At 36.8% G+C, this 13,476-nt stretch overlaps 1 protein-coding gene across 9 annotated transcripts; it reads right to left on the reverse strand.

Annotated features, from left to right (window-relative positions):
* Window positions 1-2,756: 2,756 nt before the first annotated feature.
* On the reverse strand, window positions 2,757-13,189 carry LOC137936034 (protein phosphatase 2C and cyclic nucleotide-binding/kinase domain-containing protein-like). Of its 9 annotated transcripts, none has more exons than XM_068780536.1 (16): window positions 12,996-13,189; window positions 11,592-12,750; window positions 10,779-10,910; window positions 10,443-10,673; window positions 10,236-10,361; window positions 10,048-10,110; window positions 8,522-8,607; window positions 8,172-8,403; window positions 7,750-8,069; window positions 7,549-7,636; window positions 7,031-7,097; window positions 6,091-6,368; window positions 5,923-5,988; window positions 4,070-4,191; window positions 3,691-3,847; window positions 2,757-3,565 (listed from the first exon to the last, which is right to left on the reverse strand). In XM_068780536.1, the coding sequence occupies exons 2-16, from the start codon at window positions 12,612-12,614 to the stop codon at window positions 3,335-3,337; spliced, it is 3,222 nt and encodes a 1,073-aa protein (XP_068636637.1). In that variant the 5' UTR covers window positions 12,615-12,750; window positions 12,996-13,189; the 3' UTR covers window positions 2,757-3,334. The 9 variants fall into 9 exon arrangements, with proteins under 9 accessions (XP_068636637.1, XP_068636636.1, XP_068636638.1 ...); XM_068780535.1 differs by having other exon boundaries at window positions 11,592-12,893; XM_068780537.1 differs by having other exon boundaries at window positions 2,757-3,226; window positions 3,325-3,565; window positions 11,592-13,189.
* Window positions 13,190-13,476: the final 287 nt, after the last annotated feature.

The raw sequence follows: 13,476 nt of genomic DNA on the forward strand, positions 1-13,476 counted from the left end.
TGACTCTTTTTGTTAGTCACAAGGAATCATTCATCAGAGTTCTTGTGTGTTCACTCCACAAAAAATAGAGTATCTGAACACGAGAATTGTCATTTACTTGAGGTAGCTCGCACTATGCTGATTCATATGAATATACCTTAGCCTTATTGGGGTGATGTTGTTCTTACTGCATGCTATTTGATAAATAGAATATCGTATTTTGCTTTTGATGGCAAGATCCCTATTCAGATAGTTTTACCAACTACATCTTTGTTTCTAGTGTCACATCGGGTCTTTGGGTGTGTATGTTTTGCACATGTCTTTGATTAGTCCAAGGAAATGTCTCTATGGTCTACTAAGTATATATTTCTGGGGTATTCTCAGACACAGAAAAGGTACAAATGTTATTGTTCGTTTATGAGAAAAATATTTGTATCTACTGATGTTACCTTCTTTAAGGATGTCTCATTTTTTGAATCTTCTAAATCTGAGTTAGTCCACTTGAACCCTCTGTACCTAGTTCGAGTATTCCTCTTCCGTGTGATGAATGTGATCTAGCCTCACAAGATGCTCCTAATGAGAAACCATTGTAGGTAGATCAACACCGACAACAACCATCTCATTTTGATCCAGACCCCCTCATCACATCCAACCATGATTCTTCATTGTCTTCTAATCCTGAGATAAGTGATTTGCACCTTCCTATCGCTCTTCGTAAAGGTGTTCACAAAGGTACCCACCATCATTTATCTCATTTTTTCTCCTTTGATTCCTTTTCTAATAATTATCGTAAATTTGCTTTGTCTATCTCCACTTGCATTATTCCTTCTTCAGTGCAGGATACCTTGTTGACCCCTCATTAGAAGAAAGTCATGATATTGAAATGAAAGCATTAATTGATAGAGGGACTTGGGACTTATGTGACTTACCTCCAAGTGCTACTATAGTTGGATGTCGATGGGTCTATACTATTAAATATAACTTTGATGGATCAGTTGAATGGTACAAGGCTCGTCTTGTTGCCAAAGGGTATACGCAGACATTTGGTATGGATGTTTTCGAGACTTTTTCTCCTTGCCTTTTGTTCAGATACTTATTTATGTTACAGTCCATCAAAGCTAGTCTTTGTTCCAATCGGATTTTAAACAATGTCTTCTTATATGGTGACCTTGAGGAGGAAGTCTATGTAGAGCAACCTCCAGGGTATGTTACCTATGAGGAGTCACATAAGGTATGTCGATGAAGAAGACACTTTTTGGCTTAAAACAAAGTCTGCAAGTTTGGTTTGAAAATTTTAGTCAAGTGGTTATATCCTCTGGATTTTGTAGGAGCCACTGTAATCACTCATTATTTATTCAGAAACGACTATTTGGAATTATTATCTTACTGGTATATGTAGATGATATCATCCTATCCTGGAGTGATAGATCATGCATTGAAAAAGTTAAATCCTATTTGACGAATAACTTTAAGACTATGTATCTGGGTCAGTTGAAATATTTTCTAGGTATTGATGTTGCAAGAAGCAAGGAAGGAACAACTCTGACTTAAAGGAAATATGTTATTGTTATGTTTCAAGAATATGGATTGTTGGGGGCTAAACCTGAGGATACACTTATGGAGGTAGGACTTGATCTTCATGATGATCAAAGTCCATAATTGAAAGATAAAACAATGTATCAAATTCTAGTAAGTAAACTTATCTATGTTACCTTTACTAGACCAGATATTTCATTTGCAGTGAGTGTAGCGAGTCAGCTCATGGAGCATCCACCTAAGATTCACCTATAAGCAGCACGAAAAATATTGAGATATCTAAAGGGAGCACTAGTAAAATGTCTCATTTTCAAACCTAATAATCACTTGAGGATTGAGGTTTTCTCTGATATTGACTATACATGCTCCAAACTTGACAAAAAATGAACCACTAGATATCGTGTTTTTTAGGAGGAAATCTAGTTAACTGGAAAAGTAAAAAGTAGAATGTTATTATTTGATCCAATGTAGAAGTTGAATATAGAACAATGACTCACATGGTCAATGAACTAATGTGGATAAATTCTATGGTCTAAGAATTTGGTCTCGATCAAAAGGATCCTATGACTATTTATTATGATAAACAGGCAACTATCTTCATTGCAAATAATCCAGTCTTTTAGGAAAGAACATAACATATTGAGGTAGATTGTCATTTCATCCGGGATACAATAATGACTAAAGAGGTAACTACTCCATATGTTTGGTTTGGTGATCACCTCTACGATATCCTAACTAAAGCGCTAGGAAAACATGAATTTCTAAACTTCTACAACAAACTAGGATTGTTCGACATATACTTTCCAACTTGAGAAAGTGTTGGAAAAAAACAAGAATAGAGGCATTTTGGTTATTTTACCTTGTTGTCATTTAATTTTTTTTTTTTCTATAATCTTGTTCTACATGTCAAACTAATATCTATGGTCCAAATTTCATGTCAAGATGACACATAAAATAAAAAATATTAAGAATTAGAACTTCCACTTAAAATAAAGATAATATTATAAATTACACTCAGCCCTGATTATAAATAGAAACGGGGACATGCAGGTTTCCCAACGAAGTCACTTTCTCAATTTTCTCTTCTCCATTTCTTCCCCATCTATCTCTTTAACCTTCTTTCTTTCTCAACTTTTTCGTAGAACATATAACAATTCTTTCAAAAGATAGATTTGTAGGCATTTATATCATATCTCGGCTATATAGGAAGAAAACCAATTATATGGAAAAAAGAAAAGAAGAATCCACCGTATCATCTCTGCATATGCTTATTACATTTTCAGTCGGAATTCATCCACCAATGTTCCCAACAGATACAAATAATGATTTCAACTCAAAAATCAAGCTAAAGCATTACATCTATACCTGTACTCAAACAGTGTAACAATGAGAAGTAATATGGCCTGCAAAACTAGAAAACACACGGGCTCATATTATGAAAAAGAAAAGTCAATGCTTGGCAGCATGAGCAATGAAACTGAACACTGCTCCCCGGGAAAACCAGGCCAATTCACATACCTATTTACAAGAAAGAATAGCAACACTCTTAATTCACATGCCCGCAAGAATGGCTTCTCAACATTCCAATGCCCTCTATCGGCACAAGTTCTGTTTCCTCTCAAATGATCGAGTCTTAAGAACTTTCTAAAGTCAGGGCAGGATTGGCATCCACTTCAATCTGGAAACGACATCTGGACTGTTCTTATTTATCCTGCTCACAATGTGATTCAATTTTCTACAGATCAGGTCCCGGCACATCTGAAGTAATTTAGTAAGCAGCAAATCTCAGGCATCGGCATACTCTCCCACCTCTTTTCCTTTACCAATCTTCAAGCCACTCTGGAGTGTTCAGCTCAGGCACATCGCGAGACGGAGACAACAAGCCTGATGATTCCTCCGCATGGTGACTTAAACGAGATGTAATTTCATGAGGAATAGGAAAGTTCCTCTCTTTAATTCTTTTCCAATCAACACTTGAGAACCACTGGTGACTCTTGACCGAATCAGGACCCTCGCTCCCAAGCCTTGAGCCCTCATTGACTTCAAGGAGCTGGTACATATCATATATGATTGATTGTTTGAGCCAATAGAAAAATAGATCAAATCAAATCAATTTCATTTTGCACTCATACTTAGGATAATAAAGAATAAGAGCAGTAGAGATTCAAAGGAAACCTTTGTAATGAGATCAACCACTTCGGAACTGAAGGTATGAGGAAGAGTCAATTGTCCTCGTGCAATTTTTGTAAAGGTATCAAGCTCACTTTCTCTCCAAGACCCAAATGGCATTTCTACTTGCAGCATAAAATAGATCAATACACCCAATGCCCACCTACCAAACACGATACACTAATAACAGATTAATCAGATGAAAGCATTATATATATAGGGATTCCCCTCAATGAAAACCTTCACTTACACTTGGTATCCATATTTTCTCTACCTCTATATCCTAAAAGATGTATAGAACCAAGTTTTCAAGTAGCATGCTTCCCATATTACACAATAAAGATAAAATACTATAGGATGTAGAATTAATAGCAAAGGATCTTACCAGTCAGCAGCAAAACCATGACCTTTTCCTTGTATTATTTCAGGAGCCAAAAAATCTGCCATCCCAGATATGGTGAAGGTTCTCTCACTCAATAATCTTTTCCCATACCTAAAATCAACAATCTACAGTACAAGAACAATGGCACATAATGAGATTTGCTGAGAAGGCAATTCACAAAATTTTACTTTGTAAGTCAAGTACATAGCATAAATTGTGACTTTGTTGGTAATGATAGAAGGTTTTGATTCAATGGAGACCTGACCATGAATCACATATTCCGAAATAACAATAGTACTCGCATTTTAGGTAACTTGTGCATATTTTAGCAAAACATCGTTTACAAACATTTTGCATGAATTGGTCATATTTTGTTATTGTTGCCCGCTGGTGGTTCTCTAAGAATGCAACATCTCCATAAAACAGCTGAAATTCTACTAAAATTCTGACACAGAGCTTGCAACAAGTAATTATGCCAAAACTCAGTCACACTTTATTGAGTCGTCAAACATAATACAAGACCAAAACTTCCACTTTAACCATCATAAGGTGGCTAACAATAAATCAAATCGCTAGCCAAACGAAGAAATTAATCAAGTCACTGATTCAACAATGAAATCAACACAATTTGCTTGTGAAAAGGACCAACCTTTACTCTTTCAAGAAGATCCTATGAAGTTATGCAGACATTTTGTCATGGAGCTTGGAACAAGTAGAAATTCTGAAATAACTTTGTTATCTTTCCTGAGGGCTCCTCACTACAATTTATTATCTGAACCCTAAATTGTTCTCTCAAGTGATTAGAATCCTGGCATCCAATCCATCTGCCATGATCATTCCGGGCTTTCAAGACAATCATGTTGCTGAACGGATTTTACAATCTTTTGCCTCCATTTTTTATGCCTACAATTACTCGTACTATTCATTCAAATATTTCAGTGTTTTTCCCTCACATTCCTTTGTCTCTAGGTTATAAATATGGAAAAGAGGTTGTAGCGATAGGAGGATACAAAAAGATTCACAACCAAGAAGCTTTGGTGTAACTTCAGCTTAACTGCAATAGTACTTAATATACCTCAGATATCTTACAAGAATATTGTAAAGTTGGATCCAAGGCCCATCCTAAAATAACCAGCCTACTTAGGAAACCTCTTTCTCAACTAATAAACTCAAGATCTTTGTACTCACTAATCCATGTGGAACTATTCCTTAACACTCCCCCTCACGTGTAGGTGGATAATTTAGGTGTAAACCCTCTTTTTGTGGCTCTATAAGTGGATAATTTAGGTGTAAGCCCTCTTTTATGGCACTACAAGTGAATAATTTTAGATGTACGCTCTCTTTTGTGGCTCTACAAGTAGATAATTTAGGTGTAAGCCCTCTTTTGTGGCTCAGCAAGTGGATAATTTTAGGTGCAGAGTCACAAAAATAGGGCCTACACCTAAATTATCCACCTACATGTGAGAGGGAGTGTTAAGGAATAGTCCCACATAGATTAGTGAGTACAAAGATCTTGAGTTTATTAGTTGGGAAATATGCTTCCTAAGTTGGCTAGTCATTTTGGGATGGGCCTTGGACCCAACTTTACAAATGTAATAGTAGTTTACCCTGTGAAAGAAAAAGGGTATAAAACTCAAACCAGGAAAGTTCAATTCACTCTACCAGCCGAATCCTGGCATCTTAACATGGAATCAGCGTGAAAGAATGTGGCAGATTCAGCTCACTCCTAGTTCTATAGGCACAGGGAACAACCCTATTTGAATATATGAAATTAATGTTATAAATATTTCAGACAATGTAAATATCATATATTCAAAAGGTATAAAGACTAGAAAAACATATTTCTGGATACTAACCTGTAGGCAACCTGTTTGGTCAAGCATCAGGACATCAGGTGATACACCTCTGCAAAGAACACTGTTCTGGCTCGATAAAACAAGTGTTAGTAGCTCCTTTCTTATTAAAGGATTTTGAATACATTAAATCTCTTTAAAAAGAAAAAGAAAAATAGTTACTAATTCTACCTGGTGCAGTTCTTCTAAAGCAACAACAACAGAAGCTGCACAGAATCTTGCCGAGGATTCATCCAGAGGTGTGTGGAGTATGGAGGCTAACGGGCATGCCAGGCATGTATTTAGCAACAACCCTGCAAAGAATTGATCAGCCACGGTATGCAGAACCTTTGGCACACAACTTGATGGCCCCAAACTCATAATCAGTGATTTCTCCTTCAAGACCTGTCTCTCCTTTCCAAGCTGTTTGATTCTTCTCTTGGAAAATCTTTTCAACGTTAGTAAATTTTCTGGAAGCCAATACAATGGAAGAAAAATTGGATGAGTGAATCGTGGATATGAAGTTAACAGGAAGTTTCTCTAATTTTACACAATAATAACAATAACAATAATCTTTTTCAGCTGGGCAAATGACAAGGAACCCAATATAAGGGACTGCCATATTAAGGTTACTTCCAGCAGTTCACCAGAAATGCATCATAGAGATCGATTTTCCTTGAGGGTAATTTGAAGTCTTAAACATCCTATTCCATAAGCCTTTTTAAGCTTTTTGCAGTCTATGAGAGCATTTCTCACTGATAAGGTGATGTTTTTTTCTGAGAGACATTTCTCAGTATAAAGATCCAGAGTACTCAACCAAACAGTAAATCCAATGTATAGAGCAAATAGTGAATGATACTGTCCCTAAGAAAGCAGATAGCAGAACATTTTTTTTGGAAAGCCAGATCAAATATTCTTTCTCACAAAAAGGTGATAATACAACATGTTCCACAAAAATAGCTTGACATTAGAATGTTTACAGTGGGAATGCACTTTACGACAACCAATAACTGATGATTGAAGGCATAAAGTAGCGTCATAAGACATTAAGGTGAAAAAGAGAGAAAGAGAGAGAGAGAGAGAGAGAGAGAGAGAGAGAGAGAGAGGGGGGGGGGGGCGGGGCATATAGTACCTGAGCCTCTGACAAGAACCAGTCCAGTTTCACAGCAATCAGTTGAATATACAGCTGTTCTCCATTCCTGGACAAAATATGTTGTCACGTTTTCTCACAAAAAATTACTCTTCGCATATTTTTTTTTAAAAAAGTCACATGTTCAGAGACAGATTAAACTTGATTGAATTAAAAGGGATTGAAACCCAACTTCAAACAAGCCAGAAACCTAGTAACAGATGTAGTTCATTAATCAGGTTCATAATGAGCTTTGTCTCTGAAGAGTGACAGAAAAGAGGATGTCAAATTTCATAAAGTTGATCAGAGGGGGCAACCACTGCTAGCCTACACAGAACATCCTTGGAAAAATATTTGACACATTCAAACCAAAGTTAAGCAGGAGCTTTTATGGTTTTTCAATTGTCATACAGTGGACCATATTTTGACTTAAAAAATGAAAAAAAAAAAGCATTTATTGCTTTCTTTATAAAATATTAACTAATTTCAATTTCGCCAAAAAGCAAAAATAACACTCTTACAATATCAGATAACTTCAATTTGGAGGAATTTCGCATGTTAGTATCTGAACAACATCCATTAGATGAACCCCAAGAAATATCCTTCACCCTGAGAACAAAAATCCAGATAAAGGATTGGTTAAGGAAAAGAAAATGAAAATTTGATTCTCATGAAAGACTAAGAACATTGAATGAGAAATAAGATTTCACACTATGACATACTTGTGATCATCTTGAGAAAGTTTTGTAGAAGGGCCAACGGCAGATTCAAATTTCTCCTTCGTCAGAACTAAACATACAACATGACCTACTGCTACTGCGGTTAATGAGCCAATCTCTTCACCAATAAGTGTCCATTCACCAAAATAGCTTCCCTCTGCCTTCTCCACTGAACGCTGACTACCACTTTGAGTATGATCTTCCACTTTATTATCATCATAAAATAGACTGCATAAGTTTCGCCTTCTTTCTATTAGTTCTGCATCATATGACAGTCTCACCTGACCCTTTTGAATGAGGTATAATCCTTTGATAGGTTCATTCTGCAAAAGAAAAAACAAATGAAAAAAACTAAAACAAAAAAAACTAAATGAATAAAAATAAATCAATTACATGGATTTTGATTTGCATAAATAGCCTCATACCCCATCAATTAGTGTTTGGCCATCAGAAAAGGACAGCTCTAGAAGTGAATCAGCAATATGACTCAGCTGCAAGATTGTGAGTCTAGAAAGGAGTTCAACTGATCGGAGCAACTTCAAAGATGGTAAGTTGGAAAACTCTGACATCAGAATTCCACGAAAATCTTCCCTTTTTAAAGCCCAAAGGGTTCCAGCGGTAAGAGCACGCACAGAAGACTGGAGTGGTTTGTTGTACCTGTTAAAATCATGGAATAATCAACAAAAAAGAGGGATTCACAGGTAAATTTCTAAGATTCAATTGGAAGAAGCTTGACTACTGAAACAGAATCAGAAGCAAGAGCTAAGAATCTCACATTAGTGCTAGTTCTCCAAAGGATGATAATTTTTCAGCAGTATACTGATGGAGGACCCTCACCTCTTTTTGCTCATTTTTGTCTTCCTACAGTTTGTCTCATAAATGCATATTAACAGAAAAGAAAGATAGTGTAGCTTAGAAAGTGATAAAAGTCAAAAAAGCACATCAATTAAAACACAGTGAACTGCTCTTCAGTAAAATGGGGTTCAAAGGCTTGTCCATATGCAGGCAAATAAATGTGTAAACGGTATATAAACAGAATGAATAAGCTATTTCATATACCATCTGGTTTACACATAGCTTATTACATAGACAATTTTATCCAATTATTTATACAATATTCCATATTTTTTTTATTTTCTGTCTACCGAATAGTAAAACAGGTATTTGAGTAAATAAAAGAAACAATAAGAAATTACTTAAAATCTGTATAATTCATAAAAATTAGAAAAAATCACATAAATGTACTCACAAAAGCCTGAAACAATGTCACTTTAATATATAAAAAAATCATTAAAATTTATTAAAAATCCTTTAAAAATTAAATAAAATAATGTAATATCTCAAACATACATACACTGAAAAAATATTTACAGAATTGCCCTCATATATATCGAGGTAATCAGTTAATCAGGTATGAAATAACCCTTACCAGTTTCAATTCCATTTATTAAATGGTAAACAGGTAATCAAGTAAAATTAACCAAATACCTAATTGTCAAAAACTTCTTCCAGTTTACATTCCATTTAATAAACGGTCAATGAAAAATCAAATAAACGAGTAAAATTGACACCCCAACAGGCACATCCCAGTTTATCCAGAAACACAATTCCTTTGTGAATAAAGAAGGACCTCAGAATAAAGTGTTTAACTAGTTCCTTAGCAGTGAGATATTTCCAGACTCATACTCTTATAGTAGACGATTAGAACCATCAAGTTACAAAGTTTCTGGACTATTAACCTGATGGTTAAAACCAATGTTATAAAAACCCTGTCACTTACTTGGTCAAGTGACAAGGCTCAGTCAATCCCAGTCTAACCAGGTTAAGCCACCGGTTGAACCAGATTTTCAAACATAAAAATGAATAAATAAATAAAGGGGAATTTTCTCCCCTTATCTCTACTCCACTCTCTTTATTTATGCCAACAAACTGAGCCACAGGCATAAAAGGTGGGGCAGAAGGAGACGCTTTGCCAGTTCCTCCACCTTTCTTGCATCAGGGAGGCCTTTCCCTTCCTTTCTTCTGAAGCAGAGGGCCACCTCCCCCTTAGTGTGTGGTAACACCACACACTGTGGGGAAGGACAGTGGTCCCTCCCTCGCTCTCTCCCCCTTGGCTGCAAGCAGACAGGGTTTATCAGTGCAGTTGAAGAGAGGAGGGAAAGACCAGTCCAAGTCTGATAACACTGGTTAAAACCATCAAGATATAGAATTTATTTTTAAACAATAAAACAAAAAAGGAAAGTAAAAAAAAAAAACAAGAAAACGTAAAACAGCTAATGAAACTCACTACAGTTTGAGTACCTGTGTGGCTAAGACCTCAAACTCCCCACTTCCTACAACATAGAAGCAATCACCTTCTCCACCCTGCGATTGTAGAACCATTTTAAATTTTCTGAGTAAAAATGATAATTATTTTTAGGAAGTTGCAAAGTGCATCTAAGTCCTAGTTATACATAAAATGCAAGAAAGAGATAAACAAGGAAAATAACCTGCTGCACAACAATATCCCCAGGATTGACATCAACTCTTTGCATGCAGTCCAATAAAACATGGCATTGGGAATCAGTAAGTTTCCTGAACAGGAAATGATCTCGCAGTGCATGCTCTAAATGTACCTGAATTGAACTAAGTTAGATTCAAGTATTCAAATTTATTTCAAGAAACAATCAAAAGCAAAATTGTAGAAGAAAATCTACCTCTTCTTCCCAGGTCTTCCTATGAGATGCAGATGGAGGGACCCAAACATGACCATTCTCAAGGGAGGATTCAATGGTTCTCAGACGAGCCCGGGACAAATCATGCTTTCCTCGATGTTTGTTCCTGGAAGAATTCCATCCAATAGCAGAAGGAGATTCAGATCCTTTTGGCTCCAAAGCTTGGCTCACAGACTTTATGTCAGTATTAGAGGCTCTTTGCCGAAGATCTCTCTGGCACGCAATTGAAAGAACAGGACATTAGTGTAAACTTAAAAGCTTTAGCAACAAAATTAGACAAACAAAACCAATCAAATAAAGAGCAAACTAGGTTCATACAGAGGTTAGACCATTGATGTGCACAACTATGATTGTAATATCATCTGTACGAGTTTCATACTGTAACCAAAGTCGATATGATTCAGCAACAATTGCAGCACATGCATCCCGTGGATCATTATACTGTGCAACCTGAATTTGAAGTTAAAAACAGGGTAATAATTAGTTAGCTTTGAGTGATATAACTTCATGTTGAATACAGAATTTGTTTTGTGACTTTAATCCTTCTCTAGAAGGGCTTTGAAAGAAATACTCAGCCAAAGAGATCATGCACTCAAACTTTCAATCACTAAGAGATCCAGGGGAAAATATATAGATATTCTTCCTCAATATATAGGAACAGGTTAGACACATAAACATAAGCGTGAAACATAAACAATGAGTTACCCTTCACATGCATGAGTTTGATACGTAATTTGCACCTCCTCTGCCATTTTATTGCAATTATGAAAGCATTATTTTCTCACTCGAAACATTTGAGCTACTATATAGTTAGTTCTCAAAATCATAAGCATGTGTTTCATACAAATATTCTTGCCTCCCTTCAGTACATTTATTTCAAATCTGAAAGAACTTTTCTTCTTCACCACTTTGCTGTTACTATTTGTTGGGTCTCGAAAGAAAATAAACAGATACTATTCCAGATGAAAGCTTCAAATTATCTTTAGTTACCTCAGCTGATGAAAATTATTGCATTCAAAACAAGAGAAGAAGAGAAGTTTCTTTTGCAGATTTTCAAAACTTCACATTTCAGAGAGATTGCATCAGGATCATCTGACAAACAACAGGAAGTTCATGAAAAGATCATCTTACCATGTCAACGACAGTTTGGCTGGAAAGAAACTCAAATACCCCATCACTAGCCAGCACAAAGAAGGGATGGTTTGGTGTGAGCTCAAATGCAACAATCTCAGGAGTAGCAACAACTCCAATTGTCTCAGCAATAGAATCGCCAATGCTCCTTGTGAATGCAGTACCAGGGTACATCCCATTTGGCACCCACAACCTTGGAGGATCTCCATCATCTGCTTCTTCAGAACCCCAACATTGCACATCCGGATTCTTCAGCCCCTCGATCTGATCTAAAGTAAGAACTCTAGCCCCAGATTGCTTCACTCTCTCAAGCTCATCTGCACGGAAGGGAGTCTGATCTATCGAAAGGTCCACAGCCACAATGTCTTCTCCTCTCCTTTCTGCAATGACAGCCCTAGAATCACCTGAATTTGCAACATAAATGGAACTACCACGGACTAATATTGTGATTGCTGTGGTTCCACTCATTGAATCATCCACATTGTCTGCATGTAGCTGCATGTTCGTTGTCAAGAATGCAGCATGGGAAGCTTCAACAGCATCAACATGAAATCGACTATTTCTAAGCAAATTTTCACATAACTTTTGTTTAACAAACTGTGAGCATGGTGCTCCATACTCTCCATGCCCATCAAAAACTCCAAAAAAGTGGTCATTTGGATTTGTCCCGAAAGGAGTGTGTATGCTATAACTGTCTTGATTTGCTTTATCAAGAGCATCAGGGTAATAACCTCTTTGGGAGAGATAAGAGTACTTCAGTTCATAGTTCGCAGATGGAATTCGAACGGTTCGGGAGCCATTAGGAGGAAGAAACTGTGCAGAAACCCTTGAAAGCCTACTTATAGCTAGATCAGAGTCCCTAGTGACACTTGATTGATTTATCTCTTCAGCATCTTGTTCACATGAAGAATCAGAAAGTGCTGCATCCCTAACTGTTCCAGTATGTGTATGGTCCTTGTCCCTAGTATCTCTAGGGGAAAAGGGCATATGACCTATGCAACCCTTGGAATACAAACAGCCCATTACTTAAAAGCACCATGTAGAGAACCAGCTTTGCAGAATGTTAAGAAGATTCATCAGATTCAGACCAACAGTCTCCAGCTCACTCTGGATAAGAGCTTTACAAGCCTCAACCACTGTAAACTGGTTTCAGAAAGTCCTAGATTCACAAGAAAATCAGTCAACACAATCATCTAGTGTCAACCAGTAAATTTGCGGTGTGTGGTATTTTTCAGCTTTTTTCTACAGATCATAGAACTCAGACAAGCATCACGACTTCCACTACAACCATTAAAAGCGGTTCTGGATGACCATAAATAAGTTGCAGTTTAGTCGCTGGAAAAAGAACCAGAATAAAATTCATGACAAACCAGATAAAGAGCTCTAAAAATATATTACTCGCACCTGGCCTCAACACCAATATCCGGCCATGATCCGACTCCAAACCCGTAATTCAAGAATTTCAAGAAGATTTAAGATCAACAGTTTCCGGCGGCAGCGAGAAGAGCGGCTCACTACCGCGCAGAACTTATTGGTTAGAGAAAAAACGAAAACAACTTACAGAAAACTTGAGACAGAAAATTTTCATCAGCAACACAAAGCACCGCTGACGAGAGTCCGCTTGCCCATTTGTAGCCTTGCGGGCCTACTTAATCAATGGAGTGTGACTTAAGTTGCCGTAAATTCAAGAAAATCCAGGATTTAACAGTTACCGTCGACAATTCCTTTTCACTTTATCGTTCTTGACCTAAGTGATCACCGGCACAGATAGGAGAAGAACCAAACAAAAAGGAAATGTCAGCAAGTAAACTTGTCGTAGAAAAGAGAACAATTGTAGTAGCTATTGGTACCTATCAGCCCATTCCTTGTTAACCGGGAGCTGCAG

This window comes from Aristolochia californica, unplaced genomic scaffold (assembly GCF_029961685.1).
Source record: "Aristolochia californica isolate CCGP_79_NKW_82.1479 unplaced genomic scaffold, dmAriCali1.0.hap1 SCAF_7, whole genome shotgun sequence".
In the NCBI taxonomy this organism is placed as follows: Eukaryota; Viridiplantae; Streptophyta; class Magnoliopsida; order Piperales; family Aristolochiaceae; genus Aristolochia; species Aristolochia californica.

What these genes read in the sequence shown, in the direction of transcription:
- LOC137936034 (XM_068780536.1), bottom strand. Translation starts at nt 12,614, where the DNA reads ATGGGCTGTTTGTATTCCAAGGGTTGCATAGGTCATATGCCCTTTTCC. An exon ending in GGAAGACCTGGGAAGAAGAG is followed by an intron (nt 10,362 to 10,442) that starts GTAGATTTTCTT and finishes AGTTCAATTCAG; the next exon opens with GTACATTTAGAGCATGCACT. An exon ending in CTTTAGAAGAACTGCACCAG is followed by an intron (nt 5,989 to 6,090) that starts GTAGAATTAGTA and finishes TTATCGAGCCAG; the next exon opens with AACAGTGTTCTTTGCAGAGG.